This window comes from Paramacrobiotus metropolitanus, unplaced genomic scaffold (assembly GCF_019649055.1).
Source record: "Paramacrobiotus metropolitanus isolate TYO unplaced genomic scaffold, Prichtersi_v1.0 Parri_scaffold0000210, whole genome shotgun sequence".
NCBI lineage: Eukaryota > Metazoa > Tardigrada > Eutardigrada > Parachela > Macrobiotidae > Paramacrobiotus > Paramacrobiotus metropolitanus.
Window position 1 is genome coordinate 76,290 of NW_026570430.1, and position 26,200 is coordinate 102,489.

At 41.5% G+C, this 26,200-nt stretch overlaps 3 protein-coding genes across 10 annotated transcripts; 2 read left to right on the plus strand and 1 right to left on the minus strand.

Moving 5' to 3' along the window:
* The first annotated feature begins 8 nt into the window (after positions 1–8).
* Positions 9–3,944, plus strand: LOC129601042 (2',3'-cyclic-nucleotide 3'-phosphodiesterase-like). Of its 3 annotated transcripts, none has more exons than XM_055499741.1 (5): positions 9–141; positions 345–913; positions 1,503–1,947; positions 2,637–2,894; positions 3,299–3,944. In XM_055499741.1, exons 2-5 carry the CDS (start codon positions 365–367, stop codon positions 3,589–3,591), a joined length of 1,545 nt encoding a protein of 514 aa, XP_055355716.1. In that variant the 5' UTR covers positions 9–141; positions 345–364; the 3' UTR covers positions 3,592–3,944. The 3 variants fall into 3 exon arrangements, with proteins under 3 accessions (XP_055355716.1, XP_055355718.1, XP_055355717.1); XM_055499743.1 differs by having other exon boundaries at positions 3,326–3,944; XM_055499742.1 differs by having other exon boundaries at positions 78–218.
* Positions 3,945–4,381: 437 nt separating this feature from the next.
* Positions 4,382–18,581, minus strand: LOC129601044 (cilia- and flagella-associated protein 251-like). 6 transcript variants are annotated; one of them, XM_055499745.1, is made up of 7 exons: positions 18,179–18,581; positions 18,043–18,096; positions 17,527–17,639; positions 15,181–15,480; positions 8,557–8,828; positions 5,858–6,179; positions 4,382–4,819 (listed from the first exon to the last, which is right to left on the minus strand). In XM_055499745.1, exons 4-6 carry the CDS (start codon positions 15,200–15,202, stop codon positions 5,955–5,957), a joined length of 519 nt encoding a protein of 172 aa, XP_055355720.1. In that variant the 5' UTR covers positions 15,203–15,480; positions 17,527–17,639; positions 18,043–18,096; positions 18,179–18,581; the 3' UTR covers positions 4,382–4,819; positions 5,858–5,954. The 6 variants fall into 6 exon arrangements, with proteins under 6 accessions (XP_055355720.1, XP_055355724.1, XP_055355723.1 ...); XM_055499749.1 differs by having other exon boundaries at positions 18,034–18,096; XM_055499748.1 differs by having other exon boundaries at positions 18,163–18,581.
* Positions 18,582–18,972: 391 nt separating this feature from the next.
* LOC129601050 (2',3'-cyclic-nucleotide 3'-phosphodiesterase-like) lies at positions 18,973–25,683 on the plus strand. The gene is given in 7 exon segments (XM_055499755.1): positions 18,973–19,164; positions 19,299–19,857; positions 22,522–22,534; positions 22,582–22,660; positions 22,663–23,025; positions 23,684–23,941; positions 25,131–25,683. Coding segments are annotated over 6 exon segments (1,530 nt in total). The 5' UTR covers positions 18,973–19,164; positions 19,299–19,306; the 3' UTR covers positions 25,397–25,683.
* Positions 25,684–26,200: the final 517 nt, after the last annotated feature.

The following is a 26,200-nucleotide window of genomic DNA, read 5'->3' on the forward strand; positions in this document are numbered from 1 at the left end:
TGCAGTCCGACTTTTGCAGTTTTGCTATTTGCACGGCTTTTTTTATTTTTTATTTTCAGCAGCTCCAGAAAATTCAGGAGTCTCTTCTCGTGAACTCAGGAACCCTGATAATGTTCGGATGGTGTTGACGATACAGCCTCTGTGAGTCTCTGTCGACCTCTTATTCTCGTGAATTACTCGTTATTACCGTTGAAAATTGCAAATTCAGCAATACAATGGTACGCACTCGCTTGGCAGCGTTTCTGCCTGTTTTAGCACGAAAATGCAGTTTGCAGTGCTGCTCTTCCTTGCACTGCATTTCCATCTTCCCCGTTCAGTTAACAATCGTTTTTTGGATTTTTCAGAAGACAGGATAAATTCCACAATGGACCGTACCACCCAGAATCCCCGCTGGTCGCGTCCCGCGTCTTCCTCCCGGGAACCCTCCTCCTCCGACTTCCCCTCGCTGCCTTCGCACACTGCGGCCGTCCCCGCCTTCCTCGGCCCCCACCATGCCATCTATCCACCCGACCACCCTCCCGCCCACTACCCCGAGGTGCATAGCTACGCCCAGGCCGCGGCGCACCCCCCGGAGGCGCCCCCGGCCCCCCTCGCGCCCCTGCCTCCGCCGCCCCCGGATTTTCTGGATTTCCCCTTTTTAAAGGATCCCCGGACCGTGGAGTATCTGCAGCAGCGCGGCCCCCGCCTGATGATGATCCTGCGGGGATGTCCGGGCAGCGGGAAGTCTCTGATCACTGGCGAGGTGCAGCGGGTGCTGGGGGAAGGGGTTGCCGTGCGCGTGGCCTCGGCGGATGATTTCTGGCGGCGCAATCCGGCGAGGGAGTACCGGTTTGAGCGGGAGCGGCTGCCGGAGGCGCATGAATGGTGCCGGATGGAGTGCGAGCGTTTTTGCAGTGTGGACCACGCGCAGCTGGTATGGTTTTATTTTTCTTCATTTAATTCGATCGCCGTGAATTTTGTTTCTAATTTTTTATAGTCAGTTTTATTATTTATTACCAGGAAATAGGGAATATATTTTTTTCTGCAATTACTGGATCACTGAATTTCTTACTGGTAATTTTTATTCAATTTGAAATTGGCATTTTTTAACGTTTGTGCTAACTGCAAGTTTGTTAGTTACTAGTAAATTATTTTTTGAATATTTTTGGTTTTCGTTTTATTTCACAAACCGCGCGTCACTGTCAGTATTTCACTACTGTAACTGGTACATTTTCTCGAGACTTTTCCTGCGCTGCATGACTTTTCCTGCGCTGCATCTTCTACGTGTTTTACCCAGTTATTCTTAGTGCTGTTTTTGAGATCGCTTTTTTATTGCTTTTTTTTAAAATTTGTTATTTTAATCAGTGGATGAGTGGGTTTCAGTTATTTAATTTTGTGGATTTTGATGTGTGGATCAGTGGATTTTAAATAGTTTTGTAGATTTTCAGTTTGTGAATTTTACTGTTTATATTAAGTAGTCAGATAATTGTAAATCTTTTTACCAATATTGCGGCATGCTTTAGGTGATCGTGGACAACACCAACATTGAATTCCGCGAATTCCAGCCCTACCTCCGTCTGGCCCACCGTCACGGCTTCGCCACCCTCCTGGTGGAACCGCAGACCCCCTGGCGGTACGACGCCGGTGTCCTGTTGAAGAAGAACGTCCACGGCGTGGACCGGGAGACCATCGAACGCCGGTTGAAGCGCCTACAGGAACGCTTCGTCTTCCCCATGTACTACGGCTGGTTTCTGACGCCCAGCGACTCCCTGGAGCTGCTGGCGCTGGCCGTTAAGCTGGCCAACAGTATGCTGCGGGTGGAGGAAGTGCGGCGCTATGTCGAGGGGCAACGCGGGAGTTTATTCGCGCGACTGACGGCCACGCCCGAGGAGGAGCAGATGGAGTGGCCGTTGCGGCGAGATCTGTACCATGTCACGGCCTGCTACACGCAGTATGGAAAACGACCGGGTAACTTCAGTCATTTTTTAACTAAAAAAATTACGAATGCTTGGTTCCATATTTTCTTATTTTTCTGTTTATTTATTTAACTAAACCGTTGGTTAGTGCAGCTCTTATTGTACGGATTCGTGTTATTTTACGAGATAATTATTCGTTGGTAATGATAAATAATTAGAGTCGTCTAAATAAATTGCCGCAGATACAAGTACTTCGAAAAAAAGTTTTCAGCAACAAAATAAATAAACAGTTGAGCTAGAGAAATATCGCCGCTTTAATTTATGATTTAACGTGGTTTCGCAAATCCCGAGTACTGATCTAGTCTTGTGAAATCCGAAATAACGAATATGCCGCTGTACTACAGTGCTTCACGAAAGCGTGCGATTAAGCTGCGAAATTACGCATACGAAGCATACTTGCAAAATGATTTATCGTGGAGTCAGTGAAGAAATTTTCAATGTTTTCCTTACGTTGAATTTTTTACTTCCGGTTGTATAATTTAATTTCGCTTTCTTATTTCGCGTTTACATGCTGGAAACGACGGGAACGTAAAAATTATAGTAATATTCCGGATATAATGACAAATATGGGTATAAAATGCTCGTGAAATTCAATGCAAGTTCTGTTGGCGCTTATCCCTTGTCAGCGGTCGTGGCAGAAAGGAATTGTGATTTTTACTGGAATTGTTTCGCTTTTTTTAGGTGTCCAGACCTACGCCACGAGCGACGCAGTACAGAAAGCGATGGGGAAAGTGTTCGAGCTGGAGATTGTCGGCTTGCTGATCACGCCGCAGACCGTGTCGTTCCGGGTGATTCTGGACGACGAGCAGCTGCCGTTGTGGAATCCGGAGGTGGACAACAAGTATGCGGGATTGCCGGTCGGGAGTCGCGCGCATATTACCGTGCAGACGGCCGACGGGGTGGGCGCGTATGTCGCCGGACGGGATATGATGCAGCTGGGTGAGTGCCAACGCAGAATTTTTGAAGTGATTCCGGGCTTTTTAGTATTCGTACTTACGTCTTGATTTATCATATTTAGATTGTTTTTTCCTAATTTAATCGTAAGCATTGAACGCTGAAGCGACATTCTACAGTATTAATTGTTGAGAATGCTGAATGGTAGTACATACTGCACTTTTAAGTGCCTGGGAAGAGTTAATACTGAACAGGTGTTAAAAGGACGGCATTGATGATTTTCATCGATAAATTTTGAAATTCGTAGAACAGTGGCGATTTGATTCGTTTCCGATTTAATATTGCATACGCACTATACATATATCTATCGTTCTGTCTTTTGATTTGTACATTTTGCGGAAAATCGTAGTACGGTGTCCTACTTGACTTTATGTCCTACTTTTTTTAAGTTTTAACAGCCTGTTCGGCTGTTGCAGTGGAATTTGTGAATAACCAAACGTCCGAGACGATGTCTGACGTGGACGCCGGGTTGGTGGTGAATTATCCCGCCGATTTCTGGTATCTCAACCTGAATCAGTCCGTTAAGATGCCGGCGCTGTTTGCGCCGTTCTACTGCCGCGATGAAGAGAGTCGCCGGTCGACCGCCACCCCGCCGTCGGCCGGGAAGGGCGACGGACGGACGCGACGACCCCCGGTAGAATCGTCGTCAGGCTCGTCGGAAGAACGGTCCGGTGGATGGTAAATACTGGATTATTTTTGGGATCAGGAAAAGCAATGGATTTTTGCAGTATTTGGATTTTTTACTGGAAGAATTGTCGATGATTTTGTTGGGATAAAGCAGTGTGCCTTTTTGTATTGTGGATTGATGCACAAATTTTTAGTGGATGCTGTAATAGTTTTGGCCTTTTATTTCCCGGTCGGTGTGACAGATTGATAAGTTGGTATACTTTTGTTGATTATTTTATACGTAATTAAGTACGCCGAACGGTGATTTTAAAAGTGATGAGAATTGATGAGAGATGTCTTAATTTAAGTGAAATTACTCAGCGCCTTTTTTGCATGCTCAGTTTCTACGACCAACTGCATAATAAATTACGATGCAAGAGACGATGGTTTTTTTTAACCAACTAGCTGTGGTGCAGTTACTCAGTTAATCTGTACAGTTTAAAAATATTATATTAAATAATAAATAAATATTTAAACAAACAATAAATAATTTAAAAAAAATAATATTACCGTTTATTAAACTGGGTTTAATAACAGTTTCTAAAAATATTACTCGCAGGTTTTATTGTGTTTTGAAAGAAATAACAGTGTTTTTTTATTATTAAATACATGGAGATCCCTGATGCAGAGATTGGAGTAATGAAACTGCGTGATAATTATTTAATCAATTAAATTAATATTTCCCTTGATTTCATTTAGGTATCCCTTTCTGGAATGACAATTTTTGGGCGCCCATGCTTTCACACACTTGAAAATGCCCACGTAGTGAATAGTGATAGTGTGGCCAACGGAAGAAAAACACCGCGTCACCGTCGCAATAAATTTTAATAAAATAAAATACCAGCTACCTCCAACAAGTACCATCCATTCAGTTCTCAGAAAATGATATGCCAAACTTTTCTCACTGACGCGACACACTAAGCTATCCAAAATTCAGACCAACGCGCTCCCGTAACCGCCTACCCATAAAACCCCCAACATTCTAAAACATTTTTCGCTGGAATAAATCGCTAAATATTCCACAGATTCCTGAATTAATGTTAACGGTGTAGCGGCATGATCGGAAGAAAGTTAAAATTAAAGTTATCAATGAGCAACTGACACCGCTCACAGGGTCAAATAAACACAGAAAAAAACGCACATTAGTAATACTGTTCCAAATGCTTCGGCGACGATCATCTGCATGCTTTCTGTCAAGTTGTGCCTGGCGGGAATGTCAATGAGGCTGGATTAAAACGAAGGAACTGCAAAACAGATTCAATGAAGAGCAGCAGCAACATCTGAAAATCGTAACTGCTGAATTATTATAGTGATAATACATATTACCATTTTCAATAATATTATTACTTTAAATATTCGTTTAATCTTCGTTTATTGTTGTTTTTCATTTAATTTTTACTTTATTCAATCTTTTTTGCTACTCGTAGCTTTAGTAAATAATTTTAGACGGCTAGAAGGTAAGCAAATGTCAAATATGTATACAAGATCAGAACTGCGTTATTCAGTATACTGTAATTAATCGCTATTCAGTATAATTAAAAAGTAAAAAAATTATAAATAATTTATTTTTAATTATAATTACTTAAAATCAATTTTTTTATCCGGTTAAGTAGCTTTAGTAAATAATTTTAGACGGCTAGAAGGTAAGCAAATGTCAAATATGTATACAAGATCAGAACTGCGTTATTCAGTATAATTAATCGCTATTCACTGTATTCAGTATAATTAAAAAGTAAAAAAATTATAAATAATTTATTTTTAATTATAATTACTTAAAATCAATTTTTTTATCCGGTTAAGTAAGTAGAATGCAACATTTTCAGAGTACTAAAAATTTAGAGAAAAACTTAACCGATTGTTTTTTTGCTAAAAGTCTAAAATGAAACATTCCAGCCACCCTACGCGCCACCCTAAGCCACTGCACTACACCAAACCGAACGACCATCGCCCATTCACTCACAATATCTAGACAACCAAAGGAAAAAAATTCTGAAAAATAATTAAACCAAAAGGTAATTTTGTTGCACAACTGACTTCTTTTTTGTTGAATAAAAGTGCTTAAGCAGTAAAACAAAATTTTGTGTAGCAAACTTCAAAAACAATAAACGGAATTTTCAAAATTTGTTAGGTGCAAACTTGAAACTGCCAAACTGGACGCACTGCTGCCGGTGACGGAAGTCGTTGTGACAGTGTGAGCCTAGTCCATGCGGTCTTTCAATAGTACATGAAAAGCGCCTTCACTATCAAAACCGTATTGCACATACCCTCGTACAAGTACTAACCTAGAACGAGAGAGGCTAGAAGCGGTCGCCAAAGTAAACGATCGAGATCATCAAGGCCCATAGTCCCACCAAAAGAACGGGAGTCATCTCATCCTCCTCATCCAATTCCTCCACCTTCTCCTCTTCCAATTTCTCCTCTTCCTTCTTCTCTTCCTTCTTCTCCTCTCCCAGGTTCTCCTCTTCCAGTTTCTCCTCTTCCTTCTTCCCTGTTCCTTCTTCCCTGTTCCTTCTTCTCCTCTTTCTTCTTCTCCTCTTCTTTCCCCTCCACCAGCGTCTCATCATCCCCACCCATCTTCGCCTCCAGAAGGATACCTCGCACAGCCTGCAAAATGCCATCGTCAGTGTGCTTCACGGGTAGCGATGCCAGAAAGAACTTATTACACGAGTAAAATATACTAGCATGTCGTCATTACGATTACTTCAACGCTTTTCGCATTCCGGACATTTTCATAATATGGATTCGCCTACCGGACAAACACGTTCTCTGAGCTATTCGACATGACAACTTGGTTACATGATAATTATTTTTCCATACAAGCTTGTACAAGAAATTAATAAAAAATATAAAATTTTTAATGTATTGCGGAAGTGCCCTGATAAAAACGCGGATGTATACCGGTTGGCTGAATAACACGGCTGTACCCTTCATCGTTAACAATGACACACAGTGTCCCACCAAGAAATTTTTAGTATCTGTATCTCAGCTCGCCAAGTAGAAAATTTCGTCTTATTTTTTTTCCGTTTGTAAAATTTCTATTTTAAAATTTTAAAATCGAAGATACACATTTCTATACCAATTTGAAAATATATTTATTTAAATTGTTTTAGATTTTAATTTAATTTTTAATTGCTTGATCTCGAGAAAGACTTCTTTCAATCGGAAGAAAATTGGTGGCATGGTGCATGCGCTGGATGACCTATGCACTAAGCAGCCTTTCTGAATTTTCGAAAATACTTCAATCTGTTTATTCATTTTTTAAAGTATTTCACTTACATACATTTTTTTTAAATTATTGTTGTTTGGTTCATGACAGGCTGGCAACAAAAAGTGCCGGTGAAACTTGCATTTTTAGCTAGGTGGTTAGTACTTCACATAGAGATTTGAACCAGGACAGCTTTCGAAGGGGTGGTAAGACAACTGTTTTCAAAAAAATTACCCATTTCCAAGAGAATAAAATGTGGGGAGTATCAAAACTCAAAATAAACTAAAACTCGACAGCAGGTGCCACAGCGTGAGCGATCGGGAGTAACACAAGTAACGGGCCACACGGATGATTTATGGGTATTTTAATTAAGATAATGGCTACGTGCACGGGTGACCTTTTTGAGTCCGCACGGGTGCTGGCTGCTTACATGGGAAGTCGCCACGGGCTTTCGCTGCGTGCAAGGAATATTTACATTTATGGTTAAAAACTCCTTCGGAACGCTTCCTACGGAAGCCTTACGCAGGCGCGTGGATTGATTAAGAATAAATGCGACAAAAGCCAAAATACTGCAGCCGTGCAAGAGAATTTGTTATTAGCGTAATGAAAATTTGAATTTCATTGATGCTAGTCAAATCGGAACAATGCGTTATCTGCGACTCTGCGTACGAGTTGTCCAAATTAATATAACGTGGAATTTCTAGAATTTGGGAATGTCTGAACAATTCTGATGTACAGCAATACGTTTTCTTGACCTGCATTCCTTTTCATTTCATATTCTCCTGCTCAGCCTGGACACTGCATTCTTGTCCTGGGAAACGAGCAATTAAGTGTTCTAGTTCAATGATTTTTTTCTGAGCGCCGATACATAGAATGGAGAAAGAGGGGAGTCATCCACTGATACTGGTGTTGGAATACCGACAGTCTATAGTTCAGCTTTGCGATACATGTACACTGTACATGTATCGCAAAGATGCATCTACAGTGTACTCTGTCGGATTCCCATTCGAAGAGATGCTGCACCAGTACATTGTACAGCATCTCTTCGAATGGGAATCCGACAGAAAATCGGCAGCTGAACAGGCAGGATTGAGGCTAACCTTTAGTGTCCTTTACTTTCCATCTTTTCCCGTTAGAGGATAGACAGACGCAAAAGCTCAGAACAGAGAGAATCATCCTGACCTTTCAGTAACCTTTCAGTTACACGTTGGATCCTATACTAATATAATATATAGACAGACTACGTCTGCCAAATGTTATATTAGGCTTGCCCGTTTCAACCGTGCAGCGCCTGCGTAATATTAGTGAATTTCACTTTCCAAGTTATGATTTTTCAGCCTCGGTTGTAACATATTTTGTAGTATACCACAATCGAGGTACATAGTTACAGAATTTTTGTTTCCGGCTTCCGGTCAGGGTACTGTCAATCCTGCCACCGGCACAAGGGAACTGGGATAATGTTCATGACCTCACTGCGGCCATCAGATTACCTCGCATCATTTCCGGTTCGAATGTTACCGTTCCCTGTTCAAGCCCGTAAACAAATGCGGTGGCCATTGCAATGGCACTGTACCACCGTATTTACTTTTGATTCCGTTCCCTGACCACATCCACCCCTTTTGACCCTCATCTAATTCCCCTAAATGATCAATTAAACGCTGCGAAACCCCGTGTAAACACCCGTGTACGCATCATCGACCGTTATTTACACGTATACGCAATGTGGCCGAAATACGAGAAAAATCGAAGTAGTGTTAAATGACGAACAAAACCCACCATCTCGGTCTCCATGGTGGCCATGCGGGTTTCGGTACTGCGCGCGCGTTCTTCGGCCTCAATGGCGCGTTTTTCGGCCTCCAGGGCACGCTGTTCGGCTTCCTGTCGCAACCCTTCCGCTTGGTCACGCTGTCCTTGGGCCTGCTGCAGCTGCTGCTGGGCCGAATTCAGCTGCTGCTGCAGATTCTGGTTTGCAGTGTCCAGTACCTGCATGTTGGCGTGGGCTTCGTCCAACATCACCTGGACGAACGGCGGAAGGCCCATGGCATTTTCTGCAAAAATCGGCGGCACACTCAGATTTGTAAAATCCCAACCAATTTTAATAAAAGTCTAAAATAAAACCCTTATTGTACATTAATAATATAATCACGTATTACACTAAACTAAATAACACACTAAAATAATTTAATAAGCTAAAGAAATTAAACATTTAAAACCAAACATTTTAAAACGCTAAAAATCTACACAAGGCACAAAACTCAATACAAGTCTCGGTACGTGGTACCCAATTAACAGCTAAGAAAGTGGACCAATGTCTATTTATTTGGACGGCGTGCCGAATAAATCAGGACGGTGATTTCCGGTTGGGAGAAAAAAGCCAAGGCTTCACGCGGACAATGCAGCAGTGTGCTAATACTTATCTGTTTATCAACCAGAAAACGAGCCGGGTGCAATTATACGGCCGGCTATTATGGGGTAATAAAGGCGTAACCGAAATAAACTCGAGAAACACCGTGTAATTTTTACTTTTCTGATTACGATGAAAATCAGGTTGCAGTTGTACAGTAATTCCATAAACAAACTGCTGTTTTTTTAAACCCAGTTTTCAGGCTCCAACTCAATAACTTATAGTAAGAAAATTTACTAATTCTTGGTTTACTGCGCAGAATACTTAAATCGCTTCTACAGTTCTCGAATTAAGATAACAATTCCATTTTCATCAGTGTTTTGCGGTAACATTTTAAATTTTGTAAATTTATCATTATTTCGGTAAAAATTTCAGCTATGAACATATAGAATAACTCATCAAATCTTGTATTATTTATTTATTTATTTTTGTTTATTTACTATTTTAATTTTATTTTATTATTTAGTCGAAAATTCATGAAATTCGAAATTAATTTGATAATTCTATTTTCACCTGTGTTTTGCGATAATATTTTAAATTTCGTATACTTATGTTTGATATTTTGGTAAAAAAAGTCAAGGTATCACTAGATAAAAAAATAAAAATAAACCTTGTATTATTTCAATAAAAATTTTCGAAAATACTGGCATTGTAATCGACTGAGTATAATCCGCAATAATTTTGATTTCACAAGAGGTAAATCCGCAAAGAAACCCTTGCTTATCGCCAGTTATCGGCAAGTCTTCAGCGGCATATTCAATCGCAGTGAAGTGTAATAAATCAGAGGTCAACGATTAGCACGACAACGGCTAATCGGTGGAGTAAAAAAAACTTGTCGTCTCCTCTACACAATACAGCTCACCGATCACGGCTACAAATATTATTCTCGCATTCTGCGTCAAAACGCGGGTTTCCGATACAAAACCCCACCATTCAACACCGGCATGGTCGTCCATAACATAGTAACTGATAAACTAACCGAATTTGTTTGGATAAAAACATTCGGAACACGGCGCTAAGTGTTTTGCCGGCAACACCCGAAAATACGCCAAATACGAGGTCAAAACTGACTGAAAATATCAGCAGCGGGCATTTCAAGATTTCACACAACACCTATCAGCGAATTTCAAAAACAAAAAAAGTTTTACAAAAATTAATTGCATCAGGTTCTGAATTTGCAGCGTTTAATACCACTTGTCGACGCACGGGTCTCCATACTGGCCTACCCATAATTGTATTTTTATTTTTATGATAAGAACATTTACGCCCTATCCCTTTATATCGACACTGGACAGTTTTGACATACTATCTGAGCGCTGCCCAGAACCGGAAAGGCGCTGTATAACTGGTAAGAATTTAGAAAGACTTGACAATATTCTCCGAATTCTCTCGTACCGGCTTCCGGTTAGTCAATGCCGGTTCCGAGCTGTTTAACATTATCGCCCCATTTACCGATTTCCATATCATAATTCATCAACATGGGCCAAACTACACCCCTCAAGCGTGGCGAAGCGCGAAAAAGAAAACACTCGTTTATTACCCGGCTGCTCTGACATTTTCATTCCCGGTGCAAATCCGCAAAACGTTTTAATTAGCCAAAAAGTTCTATCGCATCACTTTTTCGGTCGAATGCAGTGAATTCACAAATTTATTCAATTTAAACAATTAGAAAAAATTATTTCAAGATTCTAGAAAATAATCAGAATTTTAGGGAATATTCACTACGAGACAGCCGGGCAACATCAGGAATAAGTGCGAACGGAAGTGCATTATGGTTAGATCCAATATGTTGGCCTGACTGCGTTCGGTAGTGACCGGGACATATAAACGCATATGTATACGGCCCGAAAACAAACTGCTTTCCACTGCGCCTCCGGTCAGCTAAATCGCACCGGCGAACATACAGCCGGGCGTGTTTGTGTTTGTGAAACCGATGCAATGCATACAGCCGGGCTTTGGTGCGATGATTGCGATCTATCTCAAATTTGCCTTTCAAGTCCGGACTATAAATTCCTAACCTCATCACGCCTCCCCGGATTCAATACGAGGACATTTGGGTGCTGTGAAGTGTGAACATACCCTGCACGATTAGGCTGCGATGAACAGCCGGCTAAATTTATAGCCGTTTGCGTTCAGACTGTGATATCAGTAGCGTTGCGAGCTACGGCTAACCAGCTGTTCATCGCAGCCTAATCGTGCAGGGTATGTTCACAGCACCCAAATGTCCTCGTACTGTACGACGCCGCGTTCATACAGTCCTTTTCAGGAGAACATTTCGCGTAAACAAGCGTTGATGTCCACCACTCATTCAAGAGAATTTTCGACCGTATACTAAAATGACCACCAATGCCAATTTCGACTGTATTCTTCTTTGAGCTTCACTGTTTAATTTTGATTAGATTTTAATTAAAATTATTCATTAACCTTTTATCTTTTATTATTTCCAGTCAAAGACAGCTTCCGTTTCTTTAGGTATTAATTTTTTTTACTTCTTCATACACATCTTCATATACTTCTTCATATACATCTTCTTTTTTACTTTTTTACTTCTATGTAATTATTTTATGAAAAAAATCATATGAGAATATCGAATTTTACTTATTATCATAAAACTCTAGTTCTGCTGTCATTCGATGGGTGTCGCATAAACGCATAAACATAACTTACTTACTTGTTCGTATGCGTATGCGAAGTTCGCATTGCGAACGTCGCCATTGGCATAAACAGCCACTACACTACAATCAACTCCACGCTGACTTTGAGGCGAGTGACGCGACTATTACAGAAAAACAGCCAAGCAGATTTTAAATAAACTTGCTTCTAAGACATAAATTTGTCACGAGTCAACGAAGACGCCGGCGTTTCTTGGCTAATAAAGAAGCTTTGAACACAGCTGCTTTGGAGTAGGCTCTGCGTTCCAGACACTCCACCACAAGCAGCCGGAAGTGTTATGTTTTGTAAACACAAATCAACCGCGCTCGATAAAGCTGCCGCGGCATTACGTACTTTCATACCACGCACTGATCAACAACTGATCAAAATCACATAATCACCCCAAACGGGTCACCATGGCCAGTGTGAATCGGCACTAGCATAGTCGCATTCAAAACTTCCTATCATCCAACTTGCAGACTGGTTTCCCTGTACATAGCGGTTTTTTAAACGTGAAATCGAACACTGTTTCTAAAGATGATCTGTTTAAAAAATCAATTTACTTGATTCGACAACGCAGAAAAATCACAAATAACCACAACACCCAAAAACATTCAATTACCTTGAATTACATTTTTTATCTTATTATTTCACCTTTTTAATTTCATAAAAATTAACCATAGTTAAAAAGTAAATAAAAGCTCTAAAACATATAAAAAAGGTCATGTCCACGCGCGAGAACACTACCGCGCTATGAGTTTTGGCTACGCGCGAGAGCATCTCGCGCTCTGAGTATTAACTACGCGCGAGAATTTTTCCTATTTTTCCTGGAACCGCGCGAGAATATCTCGCGGGATATTTCGACCACCAGTTATAACGGGGAAAAACTGATAATTGTGCGGTTCTTTCATTTCATTTTTTCAACACATTTTTTCCGTTCACATACGTCAAATTTGTTATTTCTTTGAGACGGTGAAGTTAAAAACAGCCAAAAGTTATCGTATCGTTTAGTATGGGAGCAACGTTGAACGTTCACAGCGCAACTGATACGTATGTGTCGGCTAGGCAGATGCAACCGCCGGCGTATTCCCAGCGTGTCTGCTGCTATTACTGTGCAGTTATGATGCTCTTTCACCGTGGTTTTCGTTCGAGGATTATGCCCATGCGATCTGGGATGAGGTGCAAATGTGCCGGTGTCGAATACAAGTATGGTTAAAACCAGTGGCGCAGTTCATACTTCCTGGCGTAGTTAGCGTTTTGAACCTGCTTGCCCAGCAATAGGTCCTAGGCAAAGGCAAACGAGTAAATCGAGCAGTATTTCCTCCAGGTGGTTGTCCATGAGACCGGGATGCACTCGATGCTAATCTGACCCTGGCTGTTCGGATGGGCAAACAGGACGTGTAAAGGCTGCCTCATAGTTCACCGAAAGCGGCAGTTTCGACTAAATGGTGTTCAGAATTCGAGTGACTATGAAGACACCGTTCAACGACTCTCCGTCCCATTTTTACGGATGACTATGAGGGAACATGATCGTTTTGAAACCAGATCGTCGAAATTCGTGGTTTCGACGATCTCCGGTGTAGGAGAGGATGGCTCCTCCCTAATACTGTATCCGTTTTCTTTTGCCCAATCATACATATGTTTGTCCAAGTGGCCACTGCCCACCAGGACGCCCAGATAGTTAATATATCATGTATCTGTACATATGTACATCTTGCAGACACACGTGCATATAATAAAGCTATAATATACCGATTAGGTAATTATTACTTGCATAATGCACATCTCACACAAAACCCTTTTTGTCAGCGGACATTTGGATTACTAAAACAAATTACATCGTAACCGACTTTACGTAAGTATATTTTTCCATACCTGAAAGTTATCGATAGTACATAAGTATTATGCATTATTTTCAATCTGTCAGCCCTTTCGCCTACTTATGAGGCATTTTGTGCCAAAAACTACCGTGAGTGCATGGGTAGATTGCCAAACTGAAAATTTATGTGAAATTTTGTTTCTCCGACTTGAAAAATTAAGCAGTAATTATTACAAAACTTGTAAAAATGTTGTTTGACGAATTGCAAAGCCTTAACTCACAGATAGCTGTCGGGGTACCCGTAATCGACATGTACTGTACTGCAATACCGAATAATACTCGGCTTGCCATAAGCCTAATGCCGGCTTGCCATAATGCAGCAATCAACCGCCCTGGGCGGTGACTTCCTACCGTTGCAGCGGCCGGTTGCCTACTTCCTGTCGAAAGGGCGTCACTAATATTGCCGAAGCACGGACAACTATGAGGAATATGCATCTATGAGGACTATGACAACTATGAGGAATATGAGGTGATATGCATATGCAATCACCACGACGGGACGGTGAGTCGGAGTGACCTTGTCGTCGGAAATCCGTGACCACGGAAACTCCGTCGACGCCGGACCCTCGAGAAACTTTTTCTCCGTCCCAGAAAACGGTTGACTATGGGGCCGCCTTAACTGTAGTTCCAGCCAGTCTGTGCCACAGACTCTGTGGGCATAATTTGTTCCGCTGAAGAATAGACCCGGGCAAGACCAGGGATGTCACAGTTAAACAGTGCGCAGAGGGAGTGGTTTACACCGTGTAAACAAGGGCTGCTGTACTTACAAGATGATGAGCCGCCGCATTTTGCAATTTTTTACTCCAGAAAACTGGCCGTCTAACATTGGGGTGCGCGAGTGGTTGTTCGCCCCCAAAGATGTTCAGTAGTACGTACTACGTGGTGTGTGCTGTAATTTGATTCATCCTGTATTTTCTATAATCATTATGTTTGTCCTAATGCAATAATTGCAACAAGACAAAGGCTAAGCATTGACATAAATTTTGCAATTCGGATCACGGATGTACTAGGTTCTACTATATACTTCTATTAATGTACTATATACTTCTATTAAATACTGCGAAATTTGGCATCACTCCGGCTCGAACAACAAATCGCACGATTCGCACCAATATATTTTAGAATTTACGTACTGACAGTGACAGGTGGTAACCCGCGGATCTCTATGATTTCCCGGATAACATAAAAGCAGCTGAAACCACCAAAGGCCTACCATTCTAACCCAGTCGGTATACTAATAATAAACTTGATCCGATACTCGTATCATTACTGCCGCGATTTTAATGGTAGTATGATATGGTTTTTAAATTAGGTAATATTTTCCACTCAAATATCGGAAAAAGAATTTCAGTGTCACGCTCACAGAACTCGAAAGATTAAGTGAAATTATAGAATTTTAATTTCTCAAGGCAAGATTAGAGGATTGAATGATACAGAGTTGAGTGAGTACAGATTTCAACTTTACCGTATCGGCATTTTAGATGCATAGTTAATAATGATGTGGTTAATGTTGCTCAGATTCAGGTCAAATTGAGAGATGGTTGTCGGTTCAGCAAGTTGTAGGTCAAGCAGTGCAATGAGCAGCCGCGCTCACGGTGCTACTGGAAAATTTGTAGAAGTGGATTTTGTAGAAGTGGAATTGCAGAACTGGATGTGTAGAACTTTTTCCCTCCGATCAAGGCAGCAAATGTAGCCGGCGCACTCGGTGCACCAGGTCACGAAGGCGGATTAAGAAATGGCCATCAGAATCAGTGTCCATTAAAAACTGTCAAGAAAAGTATGTTAACGACTAGTAAACTGATTGTAAGCGATATTACTGGGTTGTGCATGAAATAAACAGAAGTTTCCCGAACTGCAGCTATTATATCCAGATGCAAACTCGTATTGAGTGCATTTTTGTCTACTAGAAATAAGTACAAAAAATCTGGGCAGCAGCTACTATTTTATTTATAAGGTACCTTCCCTCTCCTGCATATTACAGACACCATTGTAATAATGGGACGGTAATGTAAGATAATGGGACAGAGCAAGATCATTGTGAGAACTTCTAACCTTTCATAAGATCATTGTTAGGAATGGTTTTCTCAAAGAATGATTCAAGGTACGGTACCAGTACGGAAACGGCACCCCTGATGGCTGTGTCGTTTCATGTTTCAAATAGATACCGTAAAATCCGCGGGTTTTTTTCGAGAGCTTCGGGAGGAGGCGCTTAAAACCGCAGGGGGGGGGCGTTTATTACGGAGGGGGGACGTCTAATTTTTTAAATGAATAACGCGCTCAAGATATTTCATTTTCAACGATTAATATGTACTTGAAGTACTGAACTTTATTAATACAGTTAAAATGCCATTTACACCTAAACGAGATTAATATGTATAAACATTAAAAGAATAATTCCACAACCAAGACACCTGTCAGCAAATCATGGTTTAACGAGTGTGTATAACAGCATAAAGGTATGTCGTTATCATGGGGCTACTAGTCAAAAGTATCTGCTCTGTTACTATCGGAAGTGCTCGCCAGTTGTACCAACCGGAAATGAAACACGGGATGATTAATATCTTTCACTGACTTTTGAGTGTAACAACAAGTGTGACTGTGGCCACTATGAAAAGGATAAAAATTGCCGCATTTTTTCAGTTTTGGTAGAAAACGTTGGTAAGTGTTTACACGTACTACAAATCGGTGCCAGCACGCGGACGTCCTTTGCATGGTCACTGACTCTCCCCTTTGTAAATCGTAGCTAGCTGATGGAACAAGTTTGTATTGTACAGTATTTGTATTGTACTTACTACTTACACCTCCATACCTCTAGCAAGGCATAATTATATCTCTAGTACTGAGTAACGTTGAAATCTGCTGGACAAAAATTCCGTACTTCCATTACCCAAAATATCTCCTTTTTACTCCGCAAGCTCCGCGGTCGACGCAGCTCGGCGCTTTTTCCGGCTCGCTTTTATTACAGTACTAACTCATAAATTATTTGGAGTTCGCAAAAAACTTTCGCAAATGTAAGTACTCGTAGCATTCTGCCCAGTTAGCTTGCGTTTTATCAAATCAGCTCCTTCGGCCAAGCTAATCAATCGTTAATAAATTTTAATCTATTTGTTAACGGTTTATCGAAACTTTTTTAATCGTGCACACTTGGAGAACTGAAACTATATACTACACATTTATCACAACGAAATGTACACGAAATGTGTATCACTACGATAGACACTATTTAGCCTATGGTCGAAGTAGGTTTAAGCAGTAGCGCAAGGCAGATAGTTTTCACGCGATCACCCACGACGCTAGGTTACAGCGATGAGCTACTTACGTCACCGTATAATATGCTATTGTCGAAAATCGTGATTATTCTCGCCGGGACTTCAGACTGCACAGTGACGGTCGTGCAGACTGGCCGTGAGTCAATTTGACGTAACTACAGGAGTTTCGCAGTGCGCCAAAAGGGGAAATGCGCATGCGCCATGTACCACTACCACGCGAAAACAGTCGCACGTTAGGCGTTCTGCAATACCACGGCCATCGGCATCGCCATCGCCGCACAATTTACAGGGCACATTTCACTTTTTTATCAGGCATGTGTCGCCCAATTGGTGGAGCTTAGTGTTCTATTAATTTTCATGTAATTGCCGCATTAGTAAGCAGAATAATCAATAATAATGTGCGAACTCGCGCTGTTTAAACAACGCCAGAAAAAGCCCGTGTTGCTATGGGCCTACGATGACTTCTGGGCGTAGCGTAGCGTGGGCGTACGGCTCTCAACCGCCACGGGGCGCCATCCTTTTACCAGGCACCGTGAACTTACGTTGGGCAACTTGGCCTTCTTCCTGCTGGGCCACTTCCTGCTGGGCCTGGTCTTCGTTGTCAGACTCGGCAGGGCTCCCACCGTTAACGTTCTGATTCTCAAAATTCTCCATTCTATAAACACATCCGTATGCCAATAAGCAGGACATGAATACATAGTAAATGCATATTATATTATTACTACCATATCTTTGTATCAAAATTAATATTTTACATGATTTCAAAGAATAATTTATAATTAATAATCACAATCATAATTTCTCTAGGCGAATGTTCAAATGCATGTTCTAGAAGCGCCGTAATTGCCACAAACGTGATCCTATTATAAATGCAGCTGTCCGTCTATTTATGGAGACGACTAAATCCGATTAAGCTGGGCATTCTAATCAAATTAAAAGCGCACGCTTCGCCAAGAACCACATGAAGCGTTCCTGGCGCGAGTTCTCCACATTGTGATAAGAAAAACTGAACAACACAGCACAGCACTGATAATCCCACCAAAACCCACCGCACTCACAATAAATCTGATAATAATAAATCCCTGAAAGCCTTCAGAATCCCAATCAGTGCACTAATCAAATCAAAATCAAGATTCATAAATTTCTATCAGATTCAATGAAATCACTGCAATCTTCACCAAAAGCAGCACACACCAATGGCTGGCCAAAGCAGGGCTTCTGCACGATTAATCCGTTGAAGGAAGCCCCAGATTTCTAATTGGCACACACAGCATCCAACGATGACAAGCCAGCGCGCACACGATCCCAACAAAATAAATTAATCACTCGCGCGTACACACACAGCAGAGCAATGACGTCAAAATCCCATTGACACGTCAGCTGCTGGGCGATTAAACAGCAACTGCATTTAAACGGGATGATATTATGGTGTGTGTTTGGGAGACTAATCGATCAACGGAATGACAAATATTCCGAAGGGGAGAGAATGCGAGAGAAAGCGGGAAGAGAAACGGGAAACATACGCTGCGGCCAAAAAGAGAGAATTTCTGCAAGAACAATCGTGTTTTTTTACTTTTGCGCTGATAGCCAAGATCCCTTCAGATTCAGAACAGGTTTTAGAGCAAATCAACTCTGATCACCATGCGTGCGAACGCAACCGGGAAACTGGACGCATGCGCCGTGTTTTGTTGATGCAGCTTTTTCCTGCAGTTTCGTAAGTATTTGTGGAGAAAACTGAATCATTGGTGTTTTAATTTTCCGGTTAAAATAAAATTTAAAACTCGAAAAACCATAAACCTGAACCGTAGACGTAACAATATTGATAACAAGCGCAATACGGCAACAGTCCGCGTAAAATACGGTACTTCCGGCTGTTAAACATTTTCTGTCGTCAACCAACCGCCCTGAGAAACGAATGAGTGACTCGCGATTATAATTAATAATCAATGATTTCGCTCTTGCTGGAAGCTGCTGCTGCAGTTGACTTTTGCAATTTTGCACCGTTGGGCGTTGCACGGCATTTTTATTTGTTCAGCAGCTCCAGAAAATTCATGAGTTTCTTCTCGTGAACTCAGGAACACTGATGATGTTCGGATGGTGTTGACAGTACAGCCTCTGTAATTCTCTGTCGACCAGTTGTTCTCGTAATTAGAATTACCACTGAAAATTGCGAATTCATGGTACGCACTCGCTTGGCAGCGTTTCTGCCTGTTGTAGCACGAAAATGCAGTTTGCAGTGCTGCTTCACTGCTTCTCCTTGCACTGCATTTACATCTTCCCCGTTCAATTAACAATCGTTTTTTGGATTTTTCAGAAGACAGGATGAATTCCACAATGGACCGCACCACCCAGAATCCCCGCTGGTCGCGTCCCGCGTCTTCCTCCCGGAAACCCCCCTCCTCCGACTTTCCCTCGCTTCCCTCGCACACCGCCGCCGTCCCCGCCTTCCTTGGCCCCCACCATGCCATCCAAGCACCCGAACACCTTCCTGCCCACTACCCCGGGGTGCACAGCTATGCCCAGGCCGCCGCGCATCCCCCGGAGGTGCCCCCGGCCCCTCTCGCGCCCCTAAATCCACCGCCCACGGATTTTCTGGACTTCCCCTTTTTAAAGGATCCCCTGACCGTGGAGTATCTGCAGCAGCGCAGTACCCGCCTGATGATCATCCTGCGGGGATGTCCGGGCAGCGGGAAGTCCCTGGTCACCGGCGAGGTGCAGCGGGTGCTGGGGGAGGGGGTTGCTGTGCGCGTGGCCTCGGCGGATGATTTCTGGCGGCGCAATCCGGCGGGGGAGTACCGGTTCGAACGGGATCGGCTGCCGGAGGTGCATGAGTGGTGCCGGATGGAGTGCGAGCGTTTTTGCAGTCAGGACCGGTATGGTTTTATTTTCCTTCATTTAATTCGATAGCCGTGAATTTAATTCTAATTTTTAATAGTCAGTTTTAGTGACTCTTACGTATCTGTTACCAGTGTTTGCCTTTGTTTGCGTAATTATTGAATTTTGTTAGTAACAGGTAATTTTTATTTGATTTGACATTGTCATTTTTTATTGCCACTTTATTATTTGTGAATTACCATTTTCCAGATATGTTTTAATTTGTTTCGCCGTTTGGCAGTTTTTACCGCGTTGCGGCATATTTCGGTATTTCTTTATTTCTTACATTTCTTTGAAAAACGAATAAAAGTGTTGTGAATAATAGTTTCTTGTAAATTGTTTTCATCGGGGTTCCATTCTACGGTAACGATTTTTTCTGCGCTGCTCGCTTTTTTCTCTGCATTTCCTACCCAGTTATTTTTAATTTTTTAATCAGTCCCGTAATGTTTTATTTGTTTTTTATTTGCTGATTTTGTGGATTAATTTTGTAGACTTTTAATTCGTGCACTTTAATCCTATATATTAATAAAATAAGCCTTAGCGAATTCCATTTCTGTCTCCCTTTTGTGAGCGAAACACTAAACCAAACTTTGATGTCTATATGTCATTCAATAGCGCCTAGCTTACAGATTTGCAGAAACCAGTCAGTTTTTTGAAAGTATGTGAAGATTCAGAGAAAATCTTAATCCTATATATTAATAAAATAAGCCTTAGCGAATTCCATTTCTGTCTCCCTTTTGTGAGCGAAACACTAAACCAAACTTTGATGTCTATATGTCATTCAATAGCGCCTAGCTTACAGATTTGCAGAAACCAGTCAGTTTTTTGAAAGTATGTGAAGATTCAGAGAAAATCTTAAAAGATCTTAACATACAAAGTCTATGGGAAAAGTGGAGAACCCACCACTGCAAACCCCCCACGCCACCACCGTCATGAACATCATAGGAAAACTTCAGGAAAAGCATTCATCTATGCAGAGCACTTGATGGAGCTTTGGTGTCCATTAGTTATCCGATTGCCTTTAGTTCATAAAATTTTGATTAAGAGTTAGTTTTTAAAAAAATGTAGGCTTTGAAAGTCATGTTTCTTAAAAACTGAACATGCGAAATCTTCTGGAAAGTGGGAACGGCTCAAACTCCAAAGATAAAGTAGCTGCCTTTCGCAACGGGTTGATTAGATTTAATATTGAAACTGCTTCCACAGCGCGGTTGGCTTTGGTAATATCGTGCTGACGTGCCAATAAACATTCTTTTGGAAATCGCCAATAAACATATTATTTTGTGAGAGACTGAAAGTCGATTTCGGGAATTTTGGTGTTCGACTGGAAATGATGTGGACTGCTTGAGCAAATCAACGAGTCCCAGTCCCGCCGGGCGTACGGACTAGGGTTCGAGTCTAACCACCGCCGGGGGGAGGGGAGGGAGGGAAGGCGGCCCAAGTCTTTTCCGGCGACTGAAGTGAGGAACGCGTATTTTAATGTCCGCAGGGGGAGGGAGGGGAGGTTAAAATATTTTTCCAAAAGACTAAGGAACGTAGAAAAACGGTTTTATTAAAACAAAAAACGCATTTTTTACCATTAAAAAATTTAAAACAAACAGAAGATTCAAAAATCGAACTTATCCGCTTACTAATCGTCTTTCCGCCAGCTATAAAGCAGTCCGTCAGATCATCTTCCATCAAAGGTCAAAACATAAAAAACCCGGGAAAATTTTATAAGCAACTAACGGAAAGCGGAGGCACAGGCGACGCCTATCTGCAGCGGGGGTCGCAACCAAGACACTGCGCTAAAGTTGTCGACGTTTATTAATGATAAAAAATTCACCAAAGAATACAACGAAATTTTGAAGTCTTCATCAAGTTTAAATTGTTTTGTGTGTAAGCAGTAGGAGGAAATTGGACACCGGAAAGTATTTTTATTCTAAGTGGTCTAAAGGTTAACATCGGTGGTCGTACCGTCGTATCACTGGATTGTTTTGTCGGTCACAACACACTGGCTAAAATTTAGAAAAACTCAGAATGGTATCTGAACCAGTAGAAGTACTGTAATACGGCTATAAAAATTCCAATAATTATGGAGTTTTTCTTATTTGTAGTTCTTGACAACTGACCAGCATATGCTGCTGATTGATTTGGGAAAAGCTTAAAAACTTTTTTTTATAACTGCAAAAAAAGGCATACATGTATTCCTGGAGTCAAATTTTTCGGGTCTAATTTAAGGTTAAATCTGATGTCAGCGGAACGCGACAATGTTTTCTCAAAGCGGCCCTAAACATTTAATTAGTAAACTGTGATACATTTTAACTCCTATTAATATGTCAGTGAACTATATGGCCAAAATAAAGAATAATTTACGATAATAAGTAGTCGATCGCGACCAAATAGGTACGGTATATGGCAAATACTGTCTGTCTCTGCCAGTGAAACTATATTATTACTTATTATTATACGCTCCGCTCAATAAAACTAAATTTGTATTTTGTAGTCATGGGTTTGTCCTTTGTAGTTTTCGTAAATAACAATTTATCGCCAATTTATTCCGCGCAGTTTGCGCGGGGTCTACTATTGTTTCTTATTTTAATGTTTTTAAAATTAGTTTTGTAATTATTTAATACTCATGTTATTTGTTATTTTAAGTTTTTAGACTTTTAGCTTGTGCATTTTAGTTGTTTGTGTGAGGTTAGTTTTTATTTTCAATTTCTTACCAATTTTACAACATTGTACAGGTGATCGTGGACAACACCAACATTGAATTCCGCGAATTCCAGCCCTACTTCCGTCTGGCCCACCGGCACGGCTTCACCACCTCCTGGTGGAACCGCAAACCCCTTGGCGCTACGATGTCGGCGTCCTGTTGAAGAAGAACGTCCACGGCGTGGACCAGAAGACCATCGAAGGCCGTCTGAAGCGTCTGCAGGAGCGCTTCACCTTCCCCATGTACTACGGCTGGTTTCTGACGCCCAGCGACTCCCTGGAGCTGCTGGCGCTGGCCGTTAAGCTGGCCAACAGTATGCTGCGGGTGGAGGAGGTGCGGCGCTATGTCGAGGGGCAACGCGGGAGTTTATTCGCGCGACTGACGGCCACGCCCGAGGAGGAGCAGATGGAGTGGCCGTTGCGGCGAGATCTGTACCATGTCACGGCCTGCTACACGCAGTATGGAAAACGACCGGGTAAATTATCACCGGAAAATTACCGGTTGCCATGTTGTATTATTTTTCTTTTTATTTATTACTTTTATGATTTATTTTGCTCAGCTGTGTACACGTAGTTCTTGTTATACAGATACGTAAATTTTTGTATAAGAAATTTTTTATTTTATTCATTATTACCGTTTTTTTTACGAGGTACCGTATTAATTCTTTGGGTATAAGTTACACTGTTGTGAAAATATTTATCTCGATTCTCGACCGGGTGCAGATTGTGTTACAGTTGGCGATGTTTTAGTAGGCAACAGCCACATGAAAAATGAAAAGTATTCAACAGCAAAAGTATTTTTAACGCGGTGACATAGTATTTATTTTGCGGATACTCTTATTCCGTGAAGAAGACGGCAGCTAATATGCCGCTGTACTACAAAATTTTACCACAGCATGTGTATAAGCCAAAGAAAGTTTGTTGATCGTCGAGTCTGATGAATTTTTATATTTTTTTATTTTCGCCTTACTGGCTCTGCATGCTAATACGGTGGGACGGCAAATAAACAATAATATAATAGCTATATTATCGTGAAAAACACAAATTGTCTTGAAATTATTGTCGATGTAGATTCTGCTTGCGGCGCGGTGGAGAGGATCTTGACATTTACTGCAGTTGTTTCGTTTCTTGTAGGTGTCCAGACCTACGCAACGAGCGACGCAGTACAGAAAGCGATGGGGAAAGTGTTCGAGCTGGAGATTGTCGGCTTGCTGATCACGCCGCAGACCGTGTCGTTCCGGGTGATTCTGGACGACGAGCAGCTGCCGTTGTGGAATCCGGAGGTGGACAACAAGTATGCGGGATTGCCGGTCGGGAGTCGCGCGCATATTACCGTGCAGACGGCCGAGGGTGTGGGCGCGTATGTCGCCGGACTGGATATGATGCAGCTGGGTGAGTGCCAACGCAGAATTTTTTGAAGTGATTTCGGACTTTTTATTGTTTGTGCGGCTTGATTCATCATATTTAGATTGTTTTTCTTAATTTAATCGTAAGCATTGAAACTCTAAAGCGACATTCTGCAGTATTAATTGTAGAGAATGCTAAATCATGCCTGGGAAGAATCACTATTAAACAGCTGTAAGAGGACGCCATTGTTGATTTTCATCGGTAAATTTTGAAATTCCTAGATTTATTGCCGATTTAATGCGTACGCACTACGCACTAGACTCCAGCTCGAACACTTTCCCCATCGCTTTCTGTACTGCGTCGCTCGTGGCGTAGGTCTGGACACCTACAAAAAGCGAAACAATTCCAGTAAAAATCACAATTCCTTTCTGCCACGACCGCTAGACTAGACTTAGTATACTATACTTGTCGTTCTATTATTGCTGTCTTTCGATTCAGTATACGTCTTCATAGACGCGTATACGTCTTCAGCTCGTCTTCATAGACGCGTATGCTGACTTCCAGCTCTCATTCCTTGTGTGCTATGGAACGAAGCAATTTGACCAATGTAGCAAAAGATGCAGAAAAAAACTACAAGATTTTTGATACCCAACAAGTTGCAGTTTATAGCGATTAAGACAAGAGATAGCGTTTTTGAGTTTCTCGTAGACATAGCATAGGATTCTGTGTGGGGAACCCTTGACCGTGGATTCTATGCTCAGTCTACGAGAAAATGAAAATAGCTGTAATCTGTTTGAATCAGCGTATCTTCTCACTTCTTTGGTATCAAAAAATCGTGTTATTTTTTTCTGCGTCTTCTGTTATATTGGTTGAATAGTCACGTTCCAGAGTGCACGAGAAATCAGCGTTGAAAGTTTGCATAATTTTCAGTCAGTCATTTTTTATGTGCTTACAAGCAACTGCAAACCTGGGTGGTTGCCCGCGTTGCATGAGCCGGGCATGGTTATCACTTATTCTCGCTTAATTTTTTGTCTATCACGTATACTTAGTGTGTCCTCGTATATTATTTAGCGGAAAGTATCGTAGTATGGTGGCTTACTGGCATTAGTCATCCTCTTTGAAAAAGTGCTGAATTGCAGTTTTCGATTCCGACTGGTGTCTATGTAGTTAGTGGTTATTTTTTATTTTGAAAATGTCGTGGAAGATTTAGTTACCACCTATTCGACTGTTGCAGTGGAATTTGTGAACAAACACACTTCGGAGACGATGTCCGACGTGGACGCCGGGTTGGTGGTGAATTATCCCGCCGATTTCTGGTATCTCAACCTGAATCAGTCCGTTAAGATGCCGGCGCTGTTTGCGCCGTTCTACTGCCGCGACGAAGAGAGTCGCCGGTCGACCGCCACCCCGCCGTCGGCCGGGAAGGGCGACGGACGGACGCGACGATCGCCGGTGGAGTCGTCGTCCCGCTCGTCGGAAGAACGGTCCGGTGGATGGTGAATATTGCAGAAAATATACTGGGATGAGGAAAAGCATTGAATTTTTACAGTATTTGGATGTTTGGATTTTTTACAGGAAGAATTATTGATGGTTTTGTTGGGATAATTCAGTGTGCCTTTTTGTATTGTTGTTGATTGATGCACAAAATTTTTTAGTGGATGCTGAAATAGTTTTGGCCTTTTATTTCCAGATCGGTGTGACAGATTGATAAGTTGGTATACTTTTGTTGATTATTTTATACGTAATTAAGTACGCCGAACGGTGATTTTAGAAGTGATGAGAATTGATGAGAGATGTCTTAACTTAAATAAATTTATTCAGTGCCTTTTTATCGTGCTCAGTTTCTGCGGCCAACTGCATAATAAATGACGATGCACCGTGAACAATCCAGCCGGAAATTTTTTGTTAGAATAAATAGTTGCGCCAGGTACAGACGATAGTTTCTTTTAAAGAAAGATGCTTTGGTGAAGTTACGCGGATATTTTGTACAGTAGAAAAAATTTTAAAAAATGGTGTTTATTAGATTAATATTGTGATACTGCTGATTGTGCAGTTTGTGTTTGAAAGAAATAATAGTGCTTATTATAAAGTACAGTACAATACATGGAGATCCGGGGTGCAGAGGTGAGAGCTACGAAACTTGTTTTATGTACATAGAATACGTTTCAGAAATGTTGTCGAAATTTCTCTAGCAAAAATTTAATATTAAAACTGGCTTCATTTATTATTTTTTTCAAATGGCAATTCTGGGCGCCAGTGCGCTTCGAACATTCGAAAATTCCCATGCAAGTGATAGTCTGTCGA

Excerpts from the sequence above, each read along its gene's own strand:
- LOC129601042 (XM_055499741.1), top strand. The coding sequence starts at position 365 with ATGGACCGTACCACCCAGAATCCCCGCTGGTCGCGTCCCGCGTCTTCC. Across the intron at positions 914-1,502 it reads GTGTGGACCACGCGCAGCTG|GTGATCGTGGACAACACCAA; the intron begins GTATGGTTTTAT and ends GGCATGCTTTAG. Across the intron at positions 1,948-2,636 it reads GCAGTATGGAAAACGACCGG|GTGTCCAGACCTACGCCACG; the intron begins GTAACTTCAGTC and ends CGCTTTTTTTAG.
- LOC129601044 (XM_055499750.1), bottom strand. The coding sequence starts at position 15,202 with ATGCATCTAAAATGCCGATACG. Across the intron at positions 8,829-15,180 it reads GCATCTAAAATGCCGATACG|AAAATGCCATGGGCCTTCCG; the intron begins GTAAAGTTGAAA and ends CGATTTTTGCAG. Across the intron at positions 6,180-8,556 it reads CCACCATGGAGACCGAGATG|GCTGTGCGAGGTATCCTTCT; the intron begins GTGGGTTTTGTT and ends GGCATTTTGCAG.